Below are 24,634 nucleotides of genomic sequence, written 5' to 3' on the forward strand. Positions count from 1 at the left end.
GTACTGCAGTTTGAACTATAATAATCCAGGCTATTTGGGAGGAAAAAGGAGGCTGTGACCCTGAGCTCTTCCTGAACTTCCTAGCATTTGGAGCGCAAAAAAAAGTATTCACCTCCACACAGTGACCAAGCATGAAAACTCTCCTCTCATTCTAGTTCTATGGGAACATGTATGCAAAGGACCTCTGCACCCAGGGGATGAGCAGAAAGATTTTCCATGGCAATCCTACAGTAGTTGTGTAGAAAGAGGTCAACCAAACTTGTTGTAGAAAGAGGTCAACAAAGAGGTCAACCCGGACTCTGGTCAGTGATCTTCAGTTCTCTCTTCTCTAGATGAAGCCTGGAGTAATCACCGTTTCCACAGGACCCCAGGGCAACCAGCCAGGCTGAGATGAGTGGCTGAGCTACCAATGGCTGGTTTGTTATTTGTTTGTCACACAAAGACATGGTGTCAAGAACAGCTGTGTCACACACTTCTTGAAGAACATTCCCAACAAACGCTTCTGGCTCTCACCCCATAAATTCAAGCTTACGTAGTTCTGGGAATAAAGCACACCTAGTGTGTTATCAAATATGTAGGGGATGGAGAACTCCCTAACCAGACAGCCTCCTGCAGAACAGCCTTTACTGATGCCAGCAAGCACTGTTGGAATTTTGCTCAACAGAGAAGGATATGCACATTTTCTCTAACTTATCCTTTGAGTTCAAGTGAATGCATGATGGGAAACACCTGAAATGAGATTTTGCTTAATCGAAAGTGAAAGTCTGCACTTCCTTCTGTCACATCTGCTTCCTTCTAACTACTTGGAAATTAATCTTCTCTTCATATTTAAAAAAATGTGCCTGTTGATAAATGGATTAATTTTTTTGTAACTTAGAAAGGCTGTTGTTTAATACATGTGGTACTTATACAGAGATTACTGAATTATTTCTTTTATTATCTTCTCATACCTATGGAGACACTATTGTTTATGAGAGGAATGAAAAGAGGTTTCAACAACTGCACATGCCAAAACCTAAGTTCAGCTATTTAAGAAGCTAAAGGTATTTGTGCATTAAAAACCCACACACTTTCATTGTTTTATGAAGATCTAACAAGAAAAAATTTTTAAGCAATTTCTTCTACTGCTCATACTTACCTTTCCAATAAGCTTGCCGTATAGCCAGAAGGGACAGCAATACTAAAGCTAGGCTGAGTTCCCAAGGGAGCTGTATCCTGTTTGCCATTGCAAAAAAGGCATATAGGAACGCACAACAACTAGTGTGTATTTGCTTCTCTACGTTTCGTATTAAAAGTTCAGGCTACATTATGAAGGCTTCTACTCAGCATTAGGAATCACTGCTGAAGAGAAGCATGCATTTTCTTGTAGATATTTATAGCTTTCTCTGCTTCTACAATGAGCAATCTGGAGGGGTAAAGCTGTCAACATTTTATTTCCATTCAGAAACTATGCAGTGATTTACGCTTCTTAAACTTCCATGGTTAAATGTCTCATGACTCACTTTCTAGTAATTCCTTTTATTAAACTCATCTTACTGATGAGCTAAAGCTTGGTAATAGTTGCAGAAAGACCAGCATGGCAGTTTTATTAAAAAATGTGGATATTTTGTTATCTGCTTTTGAACAATCTTTAGCCTTTACATTGTGTATCATATTAAAAGCTGTGATACCTTTCTGTCCTAGTGATAGAAATTTAAAGCAAAATAAAAAATGTTGACTTGAAGTGTAAAAGAGCTGGGCAAGTTGCTTTTAACTACAGGCAATGATACAAATTCTCTGCAGCTGTATCACTGACATAATATCCCTGGAAAAAGCAAAAGATATAGACATTTTAGGGTAAGTAACATATTGAATAATCACATTGACAAAGGTGAAGTCAAAATATTCCAGAGATTATAATATAAGTCACAAAGAACCTCAGTGAAACCACAGTTTCGAAGACCTTCCCAAAGATTCAGTCCACAAACAGGACAGCAGTTTTATCAAGATGCGTGCAGCCCTATTATCTCAATTCCTACTAAGACTAAAGAATATAGTTTCCACTCTGTAAATCCCGAATTTTTTTGGCAACTTCTGCTTATAAAGTACATGCTTTGATAAAAAGCAGAAATTAAGTAATCTTCAGGATAAAAAAAGCTCTTTTGTATTATGCATAGAGAAGGAAATGTGTGTAGGTACGTATTAATATGTTTTAAGGTTAATATAAATGGTGTAAGCCTACTTGTTTTCCTTCCAGAAATCACTAACTTGGTTAACTGAGAGAAAACACAAAAATTATTTTCTCATTCCTCTCTTGAATTTGCAGTCCAGAGCGTTGCATATGCTCAGTCAAAAATGTCACTTTTGCACAAAATTTTACACTTCAGCTTCAAGATTCTCTCAGTGATACAAAAAGAAAGTAGCAACTCATTTACAGGCAGCACAGTTCAGCTGAGGTAGGAACTTCTGTATCCTAAACTTAACTTTAGGACTGACTGGCTGCATGGCTTTTGGAAAACCATTTGACCTATTCTCTTTTCCCATACTGCCCCACTGTATGGCCACTGATTTTGTGAAAGAAACTTAGCATGTGTGTGATGGTCCAAAGCTGTGAAATGATATATACAGAAGGCACTGTATGCAATCATTTTGCATATGTAATTGCCCCACATCATTCCTGGATGCAAAGTACCGTTAGTTTAAAATGGATATGCCAAATTCTATTTTGGCATTCTATTTTGAAATGGCAGTATCTGGAGGAGGAATATTTCTTTTTGTTTGTCATGACAAATAGTAAACGCAAATAGTAATGCAAATGCGAATAATGCAAATAATGTAAATGCAAACAGTAATTACTAAAAGATACATTTTATAGGTGAATTCTCATGCACCTAAAAGGCGTTAACTTCTTATTCCTCTTCTCCATTTGAACCTCACCTCTGCTATGAACTTTCATTTTACATGCATCACGTATTTTAACACGGTGTTGTTAAATCAGGCTACACCAAACACGAGCACCAAACACAACTACCAACATTTAACAGTGAAACCAAGGTAGGTTTAGGTAGTGTTCCCCAAGTTACTCAGCAAAGCAGAGTAAAACATTGGTTTTGAAGCCACAGTCCCTCCCTCAGTGTTACCTTTCTCTAATTTTTGTGGCCAAAAAGCTTCCCTCTTTGGTTTCCATAAACCTGATTTTCATGTAGTTAGACAGAAAGTCATGACTGGTGATGAAAAATCATTGCATTGATCACAAAGCTTTGTCTGCCAGTAAGACAGGCCAGCGATAATGGCAAGTGGTGGCCCTGATGGAGCTCTCACCCATGTGCTTATGTCTCGCTCCTCAGAGTCATCTCAATCGCATCTTGCAGTTCCTGAGCCCCAAGGCACAAAATACACAGATTTTTTCAGTCGGTTTGTCATTCCTAATATCCATATCACAATAGAGACGCTGAGAAAGACAGAGTGAAAGACCCAAAAAACCCCAGAAAATAGAAACTCAACATAAACTAAAGGAGGTTGATCCATCCTGAAGTGAAATCAAACTGCAAGCTAAACACAGAGCTGGATATAAAGTTGTCATCGAGGTCCCTCCTCCATGGGCAAAGAGGATTACTAAGAAGAGAGGCGCCTAAAAGCCTTAATCAGGTGCTAGCACAATGTATTTATGAAACAATTGTAACTACAAATCACAGCTCCATAGCTGGCCAAACCTTTGTGCAAAAGGGCTGGAGCTTCCAGAAGTAATGACCATGAAAGACTAAGGTGTGTGTGTGGACAGTGCTTCCATGCATTTGCTGTAGATAGAGGATTACAAAAGGTGTAAATTAAAACATTTCCGTAAGTGTGGTGCAAAGATAAAATGGACCATGCACAAAATAATATTCCTTTCTATTATACATGATCAGGCTCTCCTATCATTTAGCAGAAAAGAGAAGGAAAAAAAAAATGTTTCTGTTCCAGAAAGTCTTGAATTTTCCCATTCAAGAGTGAGCTGCGATGCATGCATCATTAATTTCTATGCAGAAAACATTGTTCACTTCAACCAGCAATTAGTGGTAACATTTCTATCCTGTGCAGTGATGAGATTTTTATGCTAATCATTACAGAGCAGTAAATTAATCATTTGGGCACATTTAGATGGTATGTATATTTCATGAGACAGATACAGATATCAAGATCAGTTTGATATTTACTCATGGTAAATGGAAGTGTCTCAAATCGTTATGGGGGAAGCATACTAACTAAATATACAGCCAGAGATGTTTGCAGTGTAGCAGCACCAGAAGCACCACTTTATCTCTTGTTGCAGGAAATAGCTCTCTTTCTTTGTTTTTAATTATTTTAAGGGAGGTAAAAATCTTGTGGGATCCCATAGAACTGAATCATTTAAACAGACAGTGAAACTCCAATATTGTCTTGACACATGAAGGACAAAAGCACCGACTCGGTTTCCTATCCTGCAATTCTTTTATTACTGGCAAAATTACCTACGTTACATTATGTAGTATTGAAAAGAGACTTTTCATCAGTACTTGTGCCATAGTCTAGTCGGGTAAATGAATTATGTATTGGCCTCGTCCCTCTGTAACTATGTCTGAAAGCTTTGAGTTGTAGCAGAAAGGAAGGCTACCCAGGGGCCTCCCTTCCTCTCAGCAGATGCAAGAGATTGGTAATACCTTGAGGAAAATCTTTATTTGAAATTTAAAATTTTGACATATATTTAAATACTACCGCTGTTTTTTCAACTCTCAGCTCACAGATCTTTGCAGGCAAAAAGCAATCTAGTCCAAAGCTGATAGTGTTTTATTTTATCAGAGGGAAAAGTACACATGGTCCCTTTATCTTAGAATGTCGTCAAAATACTTACGAAAAGCACAAATTTACAGCAGGTGACCCTGACAATAATAGTAACATAAATAATATCCTCAGCTATTACTTTCTCAACTGAAGTTGAGAAAGATTCTCAAAGATCAAAGGTGGCATGCCAGTGGAAAGTAAAGTTATGCTGGCATACCTGGATCAATTCAGAAGTGCTCTTGAATTGAAAATTGACCAACCAATGTAAGTTTAATTGCCACCAATCGAAACAGCCTAATTGCTACACCAAGCAGGGATAAAGATGAGCTATTGCACAGAAAGTACAAAAGAAAGAAATCTATTAGCATCTCTTTGTTTATGGAAATTTTTGGCAGAGGTACATCCGAACAGGCAGGTTATCAGGACAGCACTGTGAACAGCTGAACTCTTAGATCTGAGAACTCTTACAGATAGAAAAAGAAGGGGTGAATCAAAAAAACAATGTCATATTTTAACAAAACCTGGGTTTACAATGTAAAAAAGTCTTCCTATTTCAATTTGAGAACTAAAATACTTTTACTTTCGCTATTTCTATAAAAAGAAGATAGCAATTTTGATTTTTGAACATTTTTTCCAAAATCCCCTCTGCCAAGCTTCTCTCTAGAACTGTGTATCTGAAGTTGATGTGAAAGTTAAATTTTCTTCAGGGGCATTAAGGTCTTCATTTTTGTGGCCTATCTTATGTAGCCTAGGAGCCAACAAGCACACCTTAGGATGGGCTGTGGCACCATGTGCATACCGCAGCATTCTTCTCCTCTGCAGAGAGTATTCTTGACTCCAGAGATTCTCTGTTTGACTTGAGGCAATGGAGAAAAACACAAATAAACCCCATTTCCAATTGAAAAGAGGTTAAGATTTGTAACAATAAATGTAACTTCACAGAGAACCCTTCTGAACCTCCGATGTATGATGTACGAAGTGGCATACCTTGAGGGACAAAGACGTGGAACACCATTCAGGAAACAGTCAGTAATATTCTGTGAAGGTCAAAAGGCTGGATTTAGAGACAGCTGAGGATCTGTCAGTGGTGAGCACCACCAGCTATGCTCTTGTCAAGCAAATGAGAAAAAAGAAGCATAGGCATCGTGCCTTGAAAGCAGAGGAAATTTTTGCTAACTTTATTTCAATACTGTTTCTTTAAAGAGAAAGAGCAGACTACCTCCATGCAGCTTTTATGTTCCTGAAATGATTTGGAGGGAAAATTTAAATATTTCATAAATTTGATGTAAAAATGGTATTATCATGGTAAACAGATATCACGGTTATTAATTCCATAAAAATGAATGGCGCATCAGTCAGCTACTGCTCAACTATAGAACTGATTAACACCACCAGGGACTGCCTGCCATTTGGTTTAATACTCCGTGTTGTTTGTTATGTTAGTTGTTTGGTGTTGATTATATTGCAGCAGTTACTCACATCAGTAAGTTTGCTTGTTGTAAAATCTAAAAGCACAAACAAGGATCATGTCACAAAGAAATAAGCAGAAATCATATGCCTTAAAATATTCCCCAGGACCAGTTATATCTTCTCTACAGATACCCCTGAAACTCATCTGAATATTCATAATCTTTGAGCAGGGAAAAAAAAAAACAAAACCAAAAACCAGCAACGTGTACAAGAATCAAATTCCCAGATGAATTCCTCCATCAAGACATGCATGTAGCAGCATTCTCTCACCTGGCTTCCAGCAGGGAGGGCATCCCCACAAGAGAGGGGTGGCTGGGAATGGCTTCAGCAGCCTGAATCAAAATCTGCTCTTACACTTCGTTTGGATATCAGCTGGCAGGTAGTGAAGGTCACAAATCACAGCTGTGATGCCATTTCTGAAACATCATGGCATTTCACAGAAAAACTGCCATACAAAATTCTCTGCATGTCACTACGGTGAGTCTTCCATTAGAAAGAAAAGGACACGCACAGCTTTCCACGGGAAGGTGCCCAAAGAAACACAGGAGATTCCTGTGGTTGGCTTCCTATCCTCTATGTCCTGGTTCATCTGAGTCTCACATGAAGCAATCTTTAGTAAGATTTAACAGTGGGAGCTGAATAAACTGTTAAAAGCCCTATTATTTCAGCATTTTTACCATTATTTGACCATTTGACCATATATTACCATAAAACAGCCAAGATTAATTTGTCCTATAACCTGAAAACCGTATAGAAACTACAGTATTATCTTGAGAGTAAAAAGAAATGGCTGTTTTATTAATAGTACATCATTCTAATGCATAGAGTGAAAGACAGAAAACAAACCCATAAACATGTACACTAACTCAATACATTAATTATTCTGATGCAACAAATTTATTTGGTCTATTTTTCCTTCTGCACAGTATCACTTTGCATACAAAGTTATTATGTCATAGTCAAAGAGGTATCACACCTTCATCAGAAATTTTAAAAGTACTTAAAGAAGAAATTTTAAGTGAAAATCACAAATGGAAGATATCAAAACAGCAAATAGAAACAGGAATGTGTAAAAGAGCATGTGCTTTGAGGAAAACAGACATAATAATGCACAAAATCAGGGTGAAAAATGGAATTTCCCACAGCTGTAGACCACATGCATTAGTAGACTCACAATCTTTACTGAAGAACAGAAATCTTCTTTCTTGCTGTTTTATTACCTTGGCAACATCTCCTCCATGTCAGCAATTACATAGGAGACAACAGTCCAAACAGCAGCACAGAGATTCATCTGGTTTGGATCCTGAACTGTCATCGTGTCCCCTTGAGAATGATGAAACCAGAAGTATTTACTGAGGTCATCACGCAAGCTGGCACCTACAGAGAAAAATGGGCAATATTCCATTATAGGAATACAAATATTTAAAGAGGATTATAAACTTGAACCCATTCCTGGGCTGTTTATGATTAAATCCACATGCAACTGTATAAAGTTCCATATAACTGCACAGAGCCGTGGGATATGCAGTTTGTAGGTTTTAGGTTAATTCACTTGAGTGAGCACGAGGCAGCAAAAATTCACACCAGGGAAAAGCCGACCTTCCCCTGGGAGACTCGTTTCCTCAGCAACAGTATACATCCATTTTCCTTTAAGACTACCAGAGTCCAAGCAGGAGAATCCCTACAGTAACCCCACATGCAGCGGCACTTCCTCCATTCTTCATCCCACTGCTCCGATGGTGAGTTACGACTGAGTTATGGATCCTCTCCCTTGCTGTTATTTGTGTTGGGGAAAGCTTTGGAATTTGCTTCTGCTTTTGAGCCTCTGTTCATCACAAGGATGTGCTGTTTCAGAGCAGTTTTCCAGATAACCTGGGGTAACCCAGATAGCCCAGGACTACATTACCCTCGCTGTCAGGAGTCCTCAGCCAGGGCAGAAGCAAGCTGGGTGAAACCACAGTTCTTCCCATTCAGGAACAACTGACTCCCTCTGGGGGCACATGGGCAGGGAAAGGACTACTCTTCCCCAAGCCAGGTGGGCTCAGGGAGCAGAAATAATGCCGATGAGGCATCACTCAAGGCCTCAAAGCAGACCAAAGCCAAGAGGAGCAGGAGGAGATGCTGCCCCACCGGGCACTGCAGCAGAGACACCAAGTAGGGTATTTTCACTCTGGCCATTCTCCACCTGGTCCAGTCCCCACCGACCCTCTCTGACTCCCCGTCCCCTTGCAATTTCTTCTCTCCAAGTTCATTACCTCTGCCTCCTCTTTGCTGGTTTTATCAGCCTCCATCTGCTTTGTTTTAATCTCAACAATCCTCTCATCATAACAGAACCCCACCCCAGATTTTGAAAGTAAGTAAACGTGATGTTTTCCCCCACCACACTGATTCACTGCTTGCAATTCCTTTGCGTTGATTCCCTTGGCCTGCCTGCTCATCGGGGCTAGGAGGTGCACAGCTCTCACCTAGCACAACAGGACCCCTCTCCTTGTTTGGTCATCCAACTCAGAGAACAAGCACTGATGTCAATTCTTGAGTAAGAGCTATGGGCCCCAGGTTGACAGACTGAGGCTACTCCTACCATCCCAAGTAAGACAGGAAAAAAACAGGATTGTTTGATTATGAAGAGGAAGTAAATAAATTATTCATATATTTATTTACACGCAGTGGAAATCAGTATCAGATGATGAAGTCTTTGATAAACTCATGTGTGCTCATAAGACTTACTGTTATGATTTTTCTTGGTTTCCGTGAGATGCCTGAAGCCTTTGAAGGGAACGAAAGCAAAATTTCTCACAGCATAACTGTACATTCCTATAATACATATCTTTTGATCACTCGTATAGCCATTCAGGACAGAGTCCAGCCCTCACTCTGGTTAACAGGCATGTTTCTGTTGCTGTAATGGGAACTGACTTGGACTGCTTGTTTCACTGCTATTTTAGAGAGAAGGAAAAGAAAGGTAATGCATTTTATAACTCCATCCAAGATGAAGATCCCTTCATAAGAGAGATGATATGCAAAAAGACCAAATGCTGTAGCATATGGTTATACAGAATTGTGGTCAATTTTATTTTAAGAGGCTCTTCTTGCTCTTAAGAGACTTGTTTGCTACTGACTTGAAGCAATGCAATCCCACCGAAGTCACTGGGTGGGTTACAGGTGCTGAATTACATTCCAATTTTAGCACTGAATTTATGTCAACTCATACTCATTTTTGAAATTTTATTCTGAATTCTTTTAAATACATACAACCTTAAAAGGGTTGAGCTATGATGAATTCTTTAACTGATGGACTTCTACACTAGAGACGCATTACAAGTTAAGCCACTGAGGCAAACCCATTACAATTTTTGAACACTTTCATAAGAATGAAGACAAATATTGGTTGCCTGGAATTGTCGTAGACATTTCACTGATCACAGTAACTACGGATTTAGAGAGTAGCATTTTATCTCTGTGAATGGAACAAGGATAAACATCCTTTGCTTTGTAATGTTTAACTCCCTGAAATCCTGAAACAGATTTGTTTCTCTGAATTGATTTTTAAAAAATGATCTGACTTTGACATCAAGCAATTACTGCACAAGAAACATCAGAGTGTGTGAGTACAGAGAATATTGAAGGGTTCCTAAACTGGCTGTGCAGTCTCTTTCATGTCTTGGGCTAGCATTGAAGTCAGTGACCTGTAAACATGTTGTGAGACTAAGGAAAAGACCCTAAGAAAGCAGTTTTATCCTACATAATTAGAAACAAAAGTCAAAATCCATGTTCTTGGCTTTGAGCACAAGAACAGTTTACAGCTGAGGGCCCCACACAAGTCTCTAGACATGAAATACCCTGGAGCACAGATATGACTGCAAGCAATTTTCATGTCTCCTGCTCCAAACTTGAGACTCCTCCATGTTGATGTTAGCCGCCTGGAGATATTTATGGCTTCCAGAGGTCGCGAGACTGAGGCAAGTGCCCTTTTGCCAGCAAATGCATCCAGGACTGAGATCAACCCCTGCAGATGACTGTGAAGAGGGAAGTTCTGCGGGGCTCCGTGGACTGCAGTCATGTTGGGTTACCTAAATAGAGTCTGTGGGATTCTACAGACCCTTTTCTAAAAAAACTAACAGAAGACGCAATGTTGTGAGCACAAACAGCCATCCTACAGAAGGCAGGGGAGGGAGAGAAGAACATAATGCTTCAGTGAGGTTTCAAAGCACATCACCTGCTGACCATACTGCATCCTCGATAGCCACTGAATTATTAACCTTTCTCAAACAAAATCTGCCTGAAAGTCAAACACGCCACTTCCCGAAGCTCGAAAGAGACTGGAAAAATTCACCTAGACACAAGTTTTAAAACTCCAATTGCTAACCGTTTTGTTCTTTCACCTAAAATTGATCTACGGGGGTTTTTTTGTTATTATTATGTAACATTTCCCTCAGGAACAAGAGCAAGAAACAAATGGCCGTTTATTTTTGCCAGCTACATAAGCTAGTAGTCAAGTAAAACAGATGAGTAGCCACGTCTCGTAGACCTGCTATAAATTACTCACTTATCTCCATGCTAGCCACCTAGAAAGGGGATAGTATACAGCCTTGCAAGCATCAGAAAGGTTTAATTAAGCACTTAAAAATCCTCAGATGGGAGGTGTTAATGTAGGTATGTAACACTTACTTAATTCTGATTTCTAGGTGGAACCAATACACAAACAGAAAAACAAGCGACGGACTGGGTGCTCCACTGTCACGTTTATGTGCTTTGCTGCTTTCCTGTGTTTGCAGAGCAAGAACACCCATAAAGAAAAAAGAGATGTTTGCCAAATTTAATTGTCTTTAATTGTCCTTTTTCAGTCTGTTCACATTTACAGTGATGCAAATCACATGAGGAACACTGCTGGACGATAAGGAATACAATGCGAAACTGCTTCTAGCTGGATGTAGTAGATGTTGTGGCATGGAAACAGGGAATGTTAAAAACCACTGCCAAAAATGCTGTACGTATTATCTGAATGCATCAACAATACTGGAAATTAAAAACTGAAAATAATTAATAATTTACAGCTTCAATAAGGTAAGACACAGATAATCTATCATTCCATTACAAAGTGGCAGGAAACCCTCTTTAGTACAGTTCAGTTACCTAATGGCTATTTGGTGCCACCTGTGATCCCTCAGGTGCCTGGCGGGAGCCCTTGGCATGGGTCTGACAGAGGGGCCAGAGAAGATACATTCATGTCTGGAGCAGTTGCTGGGGCCAAGCAGTCCACTATTCGGTAGCACAACGTGTGTGTTTCGGGAACTTAAAGCAGGGTTCTCCTTGTCGCAGCGAGGTACCACCTTACTTGCCATTTGTGGGAAATAGTGCATAAGTAGGGTCAGAGGCAAACACTCAGTAACGCCTCTAACTTCTCAGGTTGGACTTTGTGGTTTCTTTGTTGTAGAGGTTGTGGGTTTTTATTTTGTTTTGGTTTTCTGCTTTCAACTCCTTCTGAGATTGTTTCCTTATACTTGACCTATTAGTGAGTCTGCCCACTGAGCAGGCTGCAGATGAAACTGATTTTGTCCTCAGGTTATAGAGCAGGGCAGCACTGGCCAAACAGATCAACTGATTCCATAAATGTAGTAATTTTTAAAATATGCACAACCAGCATATGCTCTTTTGTGACCAAATGCCTTGAAAACCCAAATTGCGCTTGGGGGCTTGGGGTGATACTGGTGTCATCTGAGCTGACAAAATCATTAATCACTGGGGTACCCTTAGCAGGCAGGCAGGTGTCCTGTGATCAAATCCAGCTCCTAGGAAACATACTGATCCTAGGTACTACAGGCCTGCTACACACAGTTCAAATATAAATACTATTTACCCCTTCTCCCTTCCCCAAGTGCTGCATCTTCTTTTAAGACTTGCCATCTTCTCAAGCTTTGCCACCAAGCACAAGTGTTTCTTCATGAACTAGCTCACTGCTTTTGTGAGAAAAATAATGCAATGGTGTAAAACTGCACCAAAGCAGTCCATTACTTTTTGTTTTGTTAATGTGAATGATGGTCACTGTTACCAGAAGCAACAACCAAACATAACATTAGCTGTCTGTCAACCTTTTGCTGCTACTGTTGCCAACCCTGCCACCCTCTCCATTTGTCCTGTTTGTGACTTGCCCGAGGCACTGTCACGAACATGCCATCAGGACCTTGCTTCCTAGCCCCAGATGGTGGCTACCTCATGGAGCAGGAGTAAGATATGCTACCTCCTGTGCCACTGCACCGGGGACACCATCTACAGAAATGGCATCTCTCCATCTACCCATCTGGAGCTCCTTACTAGAGTCAGCACAGGGCCGCTAAGATGATTAAGGGACTGGAGCATCTTTCGTATGAAGAAAGGCTGAGAGAGCTGGGGCTGTTCAGCCTGGAGAAGGGAAGGCTCAGGAGGTGTCTTATCCACATGTATAAATACCAGATGGGAGGGAATGAAGAAGAGGGAGCCAAGCTCTCCGCTGCACTGCTGACTGACAGGACAAGAGACAATGACTATGAAACAAAACACATAAAATCCCATCTGAACACCACAAAACACTTTTTTACTGAGAGGGTGGTCAAACACTAGCACACATTGCCCAAAGAAGTTGTGGAGTCTCCATCCATGGAGATATTCAAAACCTGACGAGGCATGGTCCTGGGCAACCTGCTGCAGCTGACCCTGCTTGAGCAGGGGGGTTGGATGAGATGATCTCAAGAGGTGCCTGCCAATCTCAACCCTTCTGCGGGACCCTCTAATGATATAATAATGTCAGTTATAAGAGATGCAGACATCTCTTATAACTGACACACCATAAACAAATTCTTCAAGTCAAGCTCATTCATATCTTGAACTCATTTCATGAGTCTCTGCATAACCAGCTGTTTCATACACGGTTTGATGCACTGCGTAAGGCAGGTAAAAACAGCTGCTTTGGTAATCGATACTGACAATGTATTTTCAGTAATCAGCTGTGTAAGAGTATCTTGATGAAAATTCACACACACGCATTGAGGAATTCTGAAAAACAGCCCACCCCTTCTAGCTTCTGATCTCAGCATGAAATACACAATGTGAATATTAATTGGCTGATGACCAGAATATTTACTTGCCTCACAACACGTCCACATTAAACACCAATTCTTCACACATTAATAAACTGTCTGCCACATTTTTTTCATGCCAGCTTAAGAAGACGCAATGCTGCTACTGAGGTAAAAGGATGAGTAAAGCACAAAATGAATGATGAGCATGTCAATGATGACCACTGCTTCTTGTCAATCACCATCAGGCACTGCTGCCTTCATATGCACTGCTGTGATAAGTCATCATTAGATTAAACTCTATTGCCAGATATTTAAGCATTAAAATTATTGTCATTTGTGCAAACAATGACTGGAAAATTAGTTATTGATTATCAGAATTATTACAAAGGCAGCTTCCATAAAACACAGATATCTTCAAGGGGGAAAGCATATAGTGACTCCCGAGTATTTTTTCAGTGTAAACCACTTTGCATTACATTCCTCTCTACGTTTTCTTTCTTTTCTTTCTTATATCCCAAATAGCATTTAATTGAGAAAAGAAGCGAAATGTAAGTTTTGAAGTCAGTATACATTTGCTGTACAGCTCCATCAATGGCTTCCAAGTTGTCTTTGCTTTCAAGTAAACTTCACAACACAAGTATTCCAAGAAACTTTTCAAATATGACGGGAAATTCCCCACTGTTTGTGTAACCTCTCTTGGGTGTGCTGCGTCTTCAATATTACAATTAGATCTTTGGGATACTGACCTCTACATGTATATTGCCATATATAGCGAAGTTAATATGCTAATGAATTACAATAATGTATAACTTTTTTAGGTTTCATTTTACAGTAATCCCTAGAGGAGCTGACAGAATTGCCACCCCACTATTTCACACAGTATATATATATATATCTCCAAATAAAAAAGACTCCAGCTCAGAAGAACATACACTCTAAACAGACAAGAGGGACTGCAGGGTGAGAGGCATGCAGAGATGAAATGGCACATTCATTTTCTCACAGCAGCTGAGAAAGGAATAGATGCCAGACATCTGAGCCTAGGCCAGTGCCCTGTTGAGCAAGCTGTACTACCTCCTAATAGCAAAGTTGGAAATGCCTTAACAAGGGATATTTTGCTCAAGGTTTCCAAAAGTTCATGAAGCTAAAACAAAGGCTGTGCAGGGTAACTTATACGTGTATCTCTTGCATCTTCTAAGTACCTATGTGTTCGAGCTTCCTGTCCCTGTCAAGACAAATCTGCATACTACCAAAGATACTGCTTGTAGTAAGACGTCAACACAAACACCTGATCTAAAAACTTTTTATTTCTGCAGTGATTTTCCTGGCTATAAAAGACAGATTCCTCTTTTTTTCCATCTATTAAAGATTGCTTTTGTTTCCTGCATTTTGCTTAAGAAACAAGAAAAACTCCTTTACTTCATTCAACTTTATTCCAATCTTGGACTTTTTAATGCCACTGACACTATTCGGGAATGTACTAAGAAACTACAATGCCTTGGAAATAAAGCAAGACCTGATGAAATAAATATATAATTTTCCTTTACACTGAGTACTTGGAATTAGGAAAAAAAGAGGCATCACAAGCTTCCGTGCAGTTTAAAACTTCTATGTACCAGGAAAGCATAAAATACCGAAGACAAGCAGCCTTCCCCTCCTCACACCTGAGTGTTAACTCAGTTTTGTGGTCCTATGAAACAGGAGTGTGGGGGTATGCATATGTCCATACAGTAACAGAATCAATAGCCTCTCACTTCTCATAGCTGGAGCATTGCTGCCCCAGGCATTTTAAAAGGTCAAAACTGCAGGGCCAAGGTGGGAAGACGCCTGATTTTTCCTTCAAAGGATATGTGTCAAAGAGCTACCAAAGAAAAAGAAACAGATAAAAGATATGAACAGGAACATAATTTAATTCTATTTTTTATGTTCCTTTTGTGTCTTTTTAAAACCCAGCAAAGTCACAAATCTTAAATGGTCAGGCAGCAAGCCTGCTGCAATGGTAGGTCTGTTTGGGATGGGTTGGCTGGAAGGCTCTCCCCATGCCACAGCATCCTCAGTGCTGCAAGTCCCGTGGAGCACTTGGCTGCTTGCGCAAGGTGGTGCACAGACGTTTGGTGAGCTGCCCTCACTTAATCGCAGTCTTCAGAACTATTACTGTAATGAAAGCCCAATTATTGCAGACATGTATTGCATATATTTTGGTGCATATATTAACCTCCTCTTTCATGGGATAACCTGTAGTTGATAGCTGGCTTTAATGCCAATTATTACATATGCATTTTTCAAGTAAGCACAGGCAATGAAGAATGCTAATGCTGTTTAGCGGGGCACTGACAGCATTCGTTCTCCTGTCACTTAGTCTCAAATGATGAAATTACAGGGTAAGTTGCTTGAGTTTCATGGCTGCAGACACTGAGCTTATAAAAAACATCAGAAGCCCTGCTGTTTCACCTCCTGAGTCATTCTCTCAAAAGTCTTTATAATTCATGATTCAAACAACAAGGCAGAGGGAAAGCTTTCAGTCGGTTGTTTCAGTGGCTAATTAAATGAGACTACAGTGTAAGGGAGACAATATGAAGTGTGCATTATTTCTTGTTTTGCTTAATGCATTTGAGAACTAATCCTCTGGATACACTAAACAGACTAAATTACAGCTCAGGATTATCAGTTACTTTTGCAACGCATTAACCTTTCACTCATTGCAGCAGAGGACCGGTGACAGCTGGGGATTCAATCTAAACTCACATAAAATCCTGTGAAATGAGGTCTCAGGGAAGGAAGTTGTTCTACTCCATAGATCACAGGTTGACTAGACTCTAAAATAATATCCTAAACAGCCCTTGACTGGGAAAAAAACCCAAACAGATGAAGCTTCAACAGTAAAAGGTACTGGAAGCTCTTCCTCCACTCATCCACCCTGTCTTAAATCAGCAGGGCTCTTTTTAAAAAAAAAGAAAATAAAAGGGTGAGTCTTCCTAGCTGGGTATTGAACAGCCAAGCACTGCCCAAACACAACCCTTCACTTGCAGGCTGGCTACCTCTGATGGAGAGATCCTCCACAGGCTCACTAATCCCATTTTGGAACCTATTTACACCTCCGCCCACCACAGCTCCCCGAGAAAACGCATTGTGTGCCCCAGCATTTCATGTGGGCACACTACGGTTCTTGCTTCGTGAGCTGCAGAAGTAGCCTTTCTTTGTTCATGTTCTCCATACCATTGACGGTTTAATACATTTTTATCACACCCTACCTCAGCAGCTTTTTCCCAAGCTGAAGAGTCCTCCTCATACGGAAACTATTTCATATCTCTGAGGATGCAGGCTGCTGGTGACTCTTCTTCTCCCTTTTCTAATTCTCTTTCACCATTCCTGAGCAAGAAGCCCGAACTGCCCACAAATGCCAGCGTGTGAATAGACTCGTGATGTGCCTGTGGCGTAACACAACACATTACCTAAGGCTGCTTTCTGTTCCTTCTCTCTTCCTCCCCTGGCAGCACAAAACACTGTTTTTTACCATCCCTGGTTACTGAGTTGACAATTTCAGCCAATTATTGACAGTGATTCCCAGATCTTTCTCTTGAAAATAACTCATCTGGATCCTGTTGTTGTATACGCATAGCACATATACTGCATTACTCTGCATTTACTGACAACGAAATGTTGCTGGCTGTTGTATTACTTAGGCACTTTCTACTACGAGATTACTGTCACATTTTCACAGTCAGCATTAGTTTTGATATGAAATATTAGAAGCAGTCATCAGCAAACTTTGCCAACTTGCTATTCACTCCCTTTGCAGTTAATATTGAATTTCATGAACATCCAAAGTCCCCCAAAAAAGCTGGCTGTGCAGCCTATTAAAGCCTTTCTCCATTATGAAGACTGACAATTATTTCTACCTTCTTTTAATCAGTTATTACTCTGCAAGAGGAAAATACCTCTTATCTCAAAGAAGCTTGTTTCTGTAAAGACCTTTGATCCAGGAGCTTCTGAAGGCTCAGCTGTACTCTGCTGACCAGATCCAACTACAAAAATGGTTTTAAACTCCTCTGAAAAAGCCCTCACAGATTGGTGAGGCACGACTTCTTTCGTCAAAAGCTACATGGACTCTTCCATTACTTTTTTATTTTCTGTCTTTGCAGCCCTTCTCTTTGCTCTGTGACCACCCTGGTTCAGTGATTCACAGATCCTTATTTAGGGGATTCCCTACTTAGGACATTTCAATTTAGAAGGGTTATATACCTGCATTAGATGTCTGTATATGTATGTATACATTGTGTATATTTTAATATAGTTTATTTCATTTGTGTTTTCTTTAAAATTATGTATATGGCTACATATATTATATAGAGACTACTTAATAAAGTTGACAGTTTTAAAATTGGTTGTTGGATTTATAAATCCTTTACATTTTGCATTCTCTTTTAAACACCGTGTAAGAGGGATGAAAGTAATTGCAAAATTGACAATTCCTCTAATTTAGAATTCTTTTTCATGTGTTTGTTTATGCCTCAGCTCAGCAAAGCAGTTAAAGTTTGAGCATGTGTTTTATTTTAATGCCATTAAGCTTTACATGTCACACACAAGGGTCAAGTGAAGTACTTTATGAGACTGGGACCCATGTAAACCATCTCTCCTAACCAAATGCATTTTTGTATGTCTCTATACTCTTTGTATAACTGCACCACGTAGTTGATGTTATAAACTTGCTTAGAAACCCGAAGTACTGAAGCGCTTTCTTCACTGTCCTCTGCTAGCCAAAGAGCTTCCTGCTAATGCCCAGCAGTAGACACATGTTCCACCCTGTGCCAACAGCTCCCAAACCACCCCAGAACTTCAGTGGAAACAGGCACCCCCTGGACGGTTTGAAGGTCAGATGTGGGGAGAGGGAACTGTGAGAATGACCCACATATTGGGGTTTTGAGCAGCATTTCTGTCTGCAGTAACTGTTTGCATTCGCTTACATTTCAATCAGTTTAAGAAGCTTCCATGTATTTTACAATCAACGGAGCTACTTTCTAAGCCAAACTTGCAATCCAATTTAATGCAAGACTTTAGGTCTGCTTTCCCAGAGGATGCTGGAGATGGAGAGGAAACGTGCAGGTTTCCCTTGAAGTTCCCTTTGGGCTCTAACCTCCCCTCCCAGATGTTTAATCACAAAGTTTCTGTAGGGCCCTCCCCAGCAGGTAGCTGACTCCTAGAAATACCAATATTCATAGGACCCAACTAAGCAGAGCTCTCTTCTGCCCAGAAGGTGAACAAAGCCTGTTAATGACCACCCTGGTTTTCAGCTAGCTGGAAAAAACAAATGGTCACCCTACTGCAAGTAAAACACACCCTCAGCAAACTACAAGTCTGTTAATATTTTATATCACATAAACAGCAACTGTGCATTTATACAACCACACCAACAGGATGAGCAATGATTTTTACTGTCTCTTCAAGGTCATGGTGGATTTTAGATGTAGGATCATTAGACAACGCTAGAAGAATACTATGACTACGATAATAAAATATCCTTCAAAATATCTGTTGTTACGCTGATTAATGCATACTTGAGTTTTAAACCAATATAAGTTATTTCCTAATAAATGTTAGATGCTCCAGATATTGGTGATGAAATACCTCTTTCATTTGATCTACAAATCAGTGTATATTTAGCTAGTTCATTATTAATAGAAAAACAGAGAGGTACTTGAAACAAAGTTCAGATCTGATCTTATCGCAAGGTTCAGGGCTGTTCAGATCTGGGATTTTTGAGCCATTTCTGAAACAAAGCTGTAGTAACTTCCCATTCTGGTCTACAGATCACATTGTCCCATGAGCAGTGAATACAAAGCAGCAGGAAGGAAAATAAGCAATTCTAATGATTCAATGTTCTTAAGCAATAAATTGCATATTTTTGTCAGCAAAGCTGTGAAGAAACAACATACTTTAACAAAAAAAAGAATAATTAAGGTACAACGAATCACTTGCTGCAACACTGTTGTCTGCAATTGCAGAATCTTTCTCTGTTTTAACGTTTCATGAAATTACATGGGGCTCCATTCGGAAAAGAAAAGGAGAAACTAAAGGGAGGGAAGAACAGAAATTCCTTACTCTGACTCTGCGGTGTATCACTAACTGTATGTGGGCTCTGGATAATCCACACAGCAGAACTCAACCTAAAAGACAAGAGAGCAAATAAAGCAACGTCCCTAACTAGCATGATTCTTCCAATCTGTAAATTTGAGTTGCTGCGATTGCTATTTTGCCACAGCGCAAACACAGCAAGTGACTTGTCAAAAAGCAAATATATTAAGAGTGAAACAGAAGTCATACAAGCTTAGAAAGAACACTAAGAGAAGCTGACAATTAATTTTAAGTTGAAAGGTTAACCTGCCTGCTTTCAGTGACAGAGCCTCAGACATACCAGTAAGCGGAAATAGCATTAGCCTTAAAGACAGGCTTGCCGCATTCTCTGTATTACCATGCACAGAACATGCTGGTTTCTTATTAATTCAAGGGGTATTTTTTTGTTTTCATTCAAATTAAATCTATATGGGTGAAGGCCCCATTTTAAAAAAAAAAAAGCAAAGACAGGTTGGGTGAAACTTTACAGAAACAGAACAAGGCACCAACATGTCCAGCTGCCCCAAATGCTGAGCTGTGAGCGAAGCTCTGAAAATCCTCTTCCAGATGCCATCTGACTACCTCCATTGCAATCACATTATTGCATACATCAAGAATCAATATATATTTTTCACCATACGGGAATAAAAATGTCCAAGGCCCCATTTTAAATTATATGCTTGAGTTGCTCAGTGCAGCTTTTACAGAAACTTCATGAGCAGCTCCAAATGGCACATTTTACATATGGTGCAACAAATGCAGATAATTTGTCAACAGTGACCAGACTCTACACAATACAGAGTAAACAAACCTCTATTAGTTTAATTACTTCCTACCACCATTCATAGAATCATAGAATCATTTAAGTTGGAAAAGACCTTTAAGATCATCAAGTCCAACTGTAAACCTAACCCTGCAAAGTGCACCACTAAATTATGTCCCTAAGCGCCTCATCCACGTGTCTTTTAAATACTTCCAGGGATGCTGACTCAACCACCTCCCCGGGCAGCACGTTCCAATGTCTGACAACCCTTTCAGTGAAGAAATTTCTCCTAATATCCAGTTGAAACTTCCCCTGACATTCTGATATATTGTGACCATGCTAAAACTTAAGAGCAGTGTTTACAGCTGTATAAATCAAAGCCATTTCGATTTGGATGTAGTCAAAGAAACCAAGCACAAACACCCTCTTGTAAAGCTGTTTATGGTGTTACATGCAAACCCACCTATAGGCTAATGCAAATGAGAAAAAGAGCCAGTGATGACAACTATTAGCAGCCTAGAACAAGTGATGTGATCATCTATGCAAGACTATTACTGAATGATTATAATGATTTTAATAGAGAGAAGCTAGAATTTAATACATTCCTTCAAAAAATCTTAATCTCTGCATTGCTACACTTGCTTTTCATAGGAGGCTTCCTGAATGCAAGTTTTCATAACCAAAATCCAATTTGACCAGCACTTGGGGCATTACAGGCAAATTAGATGGATTTAGATCTCTAGCCTCACTAACCTTTCTTTTGAATACTGTACTAATATACACTTATTAAATCACTTAAAAAGTTTCTTATTCCATGTTCATCATTAAGAGATATCTGAGAATACAGATGAACCTTACAGTCTATCAAAAAGCTCAAAATACTCAGGTTCCATTGGAAAAGAGTAGATATGACAATTGCTTCCTTTCAAGTACATAAATTGAAGACTTTTTTTACACAGCAAACACATACATATACATATACATCTACCAACCCACATATAATTTAAAACCTTTCAGGAGCCAAATGTGCACTTGCTAAATAGAATGGCATGCTGCAAAATTAAAAGGGCTGCAATGACTATTCATCAAACTGGAATGAAAGGTCTTACCTAAAAATAACATCTGAATGAAAAATTTTTACACTCTGGCCAATATTTATTTTACTTTTACAACCTCACTTTACTTTTACATCTTCACTTTAAAACTGACAGGCATTTGATGGTAAAGAAAAAGAGGTTGCTTCTTCTCTCTTTAAGATCCATCATTGCAAAACAGTCTTGCACGATTATTGGTTGAGTAGTTTCCATTCCCCACTCCTACAAGGACTGACACAGAACTAAAACTGGCAGGTCTTATTAGTCCTGGGTAGCCCAACCTCAGACTTAACTAGTGTCAGGTTCCTAAAAAGAGGTGAAAAAAAAGCATCACCTTTTCAGAAATGCAGCCATTGAAATCAGAATGCATTGAGTGAAAAAGGAAAGACTTTCTGCTCGCATATTCTTTTCAGGGTCAAAAAATAGACAAGTGAGATTTTAAATACGTAAGTCATTCCAGGTAAGTACAATCAAATTGTTGCCAGGCTGACAGACTGCCATCATGTCCCACCACTGCCAGCAGGGTCCACAGCTGTGACTCCAAAGGTGGCTCTGGGTTTGGAAAAACACAGTGTAGCAGAGGAGGCAATAATAATTACCTCAATAATTAGATTCTGTCTTGTGCTGCATATCAAGAGCCCAAGGTTTATCTAGAACTAGAAGAGGCACCCAGAGTGCCTTTACAGCCATCTATTTTAGTGAATGGAGCAGCCAAATATCTTCTTTTTGAAATGGTGAAAGAGCAATCACACTTTTTCCTGTCTCAATGAATTTAAAATGCACTGCAAATCAAAAAGGAAAAGAGAACAACCAGAGAAAAGCAGCAAAAGGCATGCAATATTCACAAGAGGGACATGTATTCAATACTTTTTTATTTTTTTGCTGCAGAAATGATGCTCTATACCTAAAACAGGGAGGCAGATGTTGTTGCCCAGGTAAGCTGTAAGGAAGCCTGAGAGAGGGGCCCAAGCCATGTTTTGCACAGCTCGGAGAGGTGAAGCCAAGACACAGACGGCTGGGGAGGACCGACACAAAGACATGGGCGAAGCAACGATCCTGCCCGTTTCCACAGAGGTAGGAGAGCTGGCTCAGCAGGCAGGAGCTCTCACACCTGTTAAATTATTACAGGAGTGTTTCTTAGTGCTCCCTTAGCTCAGGCCCCAAGGACCATGCACAGTCCCTTCCCACTTGCTCTCTAATTAGAAACTTGAAGTCAGTACTTGGGCCAAGGGATAGTGAAATGAAATTGTTACTAGGTTGAGTATACCAAGTGAAAAAGTTTTTACAGACACCAAGATATTGTTCTCAAAAACACTGCACCATGTCTTGAAATCGTTTTACCATTAATAGATTTCCTGGCAGCTACTCCTATGACCAAAAGAGAGGAGCTGCATAGAAAAGAAAAAAGCAAGCAAATGACATTTTTAACTGTGTGATGATCCCTTCTTTCCCCCAAGCGTCCTGAAATAAAAGACATAAATGCAGAGCACTTGGAGGCTTCAACAGCATCCAGTGCATATGCTTTTAATTGTGACTGCACATTAACATCTGCCCTAAAATCTAGCCAGCAGGTTTTGGTGGACAAGGAAAGTACTCATAGTAATTAGGAACTAAAGGAAGAGGCAGGCAGGCTAATTAACTTTCCTCAATGCTTCCCATTTAGCACATCTTAGGGATTTAAAATTAAAGACATGTATAATTTGGGAAGTTTTCAAGATTAAGATGTCTAAAACTTGTCGATTAGTTTTAGCTGCACAATGAAATCTGTTTCTTAGCTAGAAGTCAGAAGGGCTAAAATTGTTCAGGCCAAGAAAACAAGCTGCTGCAGCGGAGCGTTGAAGCCCTGACACGTTCAGCCTGTGCTTCTCACACTCAAACACAGCAAAAGAGCGAGAGCTGCCCTGTCAGACCTGACCTCCTTCATGCTGCTGGCAGCTACAAGCTCCAGAGTAATGGTGGCTGGAGAGCTAATAACAATTTTCAAGGCTGGCAGTGATGCTTCGGTGCAAATAGCTTAGGAACCTCCCTAGCATGAGGAAAAAAAACCACCCCAAGAATTAACTTAGGCTTTGCCAATACCAGGGATGTTAGCTATAGGTGGTCACCTATTTCTGCAGCTTTCTGCATACAGGCTGTGAACAGAGGTGACGAAGCAAGACTGTGCTATGGCTTGCTTGAAACCAGTATAGACTGTGCAGGTACTTACTGCAGCCTACAAGAATGCTGCCTGTTTCTCCAGGGGCTGCTATTAACGTAAGAGCACAAGTCAGTTAAAGCCTGAGTGCTACAAAAACAACTGCCTGGCCTTCAGCAGTATTTTTCTAAAGACTTATTTTCATTACATCTGTACGTGCTACATGTGCATGGGGCCTTAATTCTGCTCTGAAATACAAATGAAAAGACACTAACAACTTTTTTTTTTATTTCAAACCCATTCAGCTTATTTCAGAGTCTGTAATTTGGAAGCAGAGGGTTGCTGCTGCAATGTCTCATCTGCTTGCAGATTTGGCTAGTGTTTTTAAAGCACAGAACAGAAATAATACGCAAAGAGTCAATAATGATCACTGGTATCATTAATATTTCCTGCTTATCTCTGGCCTAAATCTGCAAACCAACTAAAAGATGCTTCCAGCTGAGAGTAGCTAGCATGGAAAGTTGAAAGCCTAAGACTCCACACAGCACTACCCCAGCCACTTCATCTTCCCTCTCCATCTGCCTTACACTGTCTTTCAGCTCGGGCCAAGTGCTGCTGCAGGCAGCCGCAGGGACTCAGCTGCAGGACGAGGGCCTCGGATTTATATAATATGGAAACAAAGGCTCAAAGGAAAGACTGCATCATAATTTACATCTAACACTTTAAATAACAAGCAGAACATTACTGCATCTAAAAGGCCACTGACTGTAAAGAGTACTGGGAGCCTGGCTACCCGGACTATTTAGCACTGTTTAGACTATATGCAGACTAGTGCTACTTAAAACATAAAAACAACTGATCTGGGAAAAAACCCAAAGGTTCAGCCAGCCTGCTACCCTGTCTCTGGTAGCAGCAACTGTTGTGAGAAAGAATGGGAGAAACAGAGTCTCTTCCTTCAGTATATGCATCCAGCCATCAACAGTTTACAGACCTTCTGAATAGGAACTTGCATTCATATCACTGCGATGCACAGCCTTTGTTGGACCCTTCTCCCATGCAGTAGTCCATCCTTTTTAAGTTTATGTTTGATCCTGGTCTCCAAAACATCTTGTGGTGCTGATGTCCTCCATTCAATTATCTGTTGTCCAGAGAAGTGTGTCCTTTTGCCTTAAGTCTGTTCCCTGTTTAGCGTTGATGCTCTGATCCTCCAGGTATATTACAAAAGGTG

The 24,634-nt window shown here is 40.1% G+C and overlaps 1 protein-coding gene across 1 annotated transcript in view; it reads right to left on the reverse strand.

The window, feature by feature from the left end:
* Positions 1-7,226: 7,226 nt before the first annotated feature.
* The window catches only part of CPQ (carboxypeptidase Q), a 168,159-nt gene continuing 150,751 nt past the window's right edge, over positions 7,227-24,634 (reverse strand). Inside the window, exon 8 of the mRNA XM_059815589.1 lies at positions 7,227-7,626. Coding sequence (XP_059671572.1) covers positions 7,466-7,626 — 161 coding nt within the window. The 3' untranslated portion in view covers positions 7,227-7,465. The remainder of the gene's footprint in view (positions 7,627-24,634) is intronic.

This window comes from Gavia stellata, chromosome 3, assembly GCF_030936135.1.
Source record: "Gavia stellata isolate bGavSte3 chromosome 3, bGavSte3.hap2, whole genome shotgun sequence".
Taxonomy (NCBI): domain Eukaryota; kingdom Metazoa; phylum Chordata; class Aves; order Gaviiformes; family Gaviidae; genus Gavia; species Gavia stellata.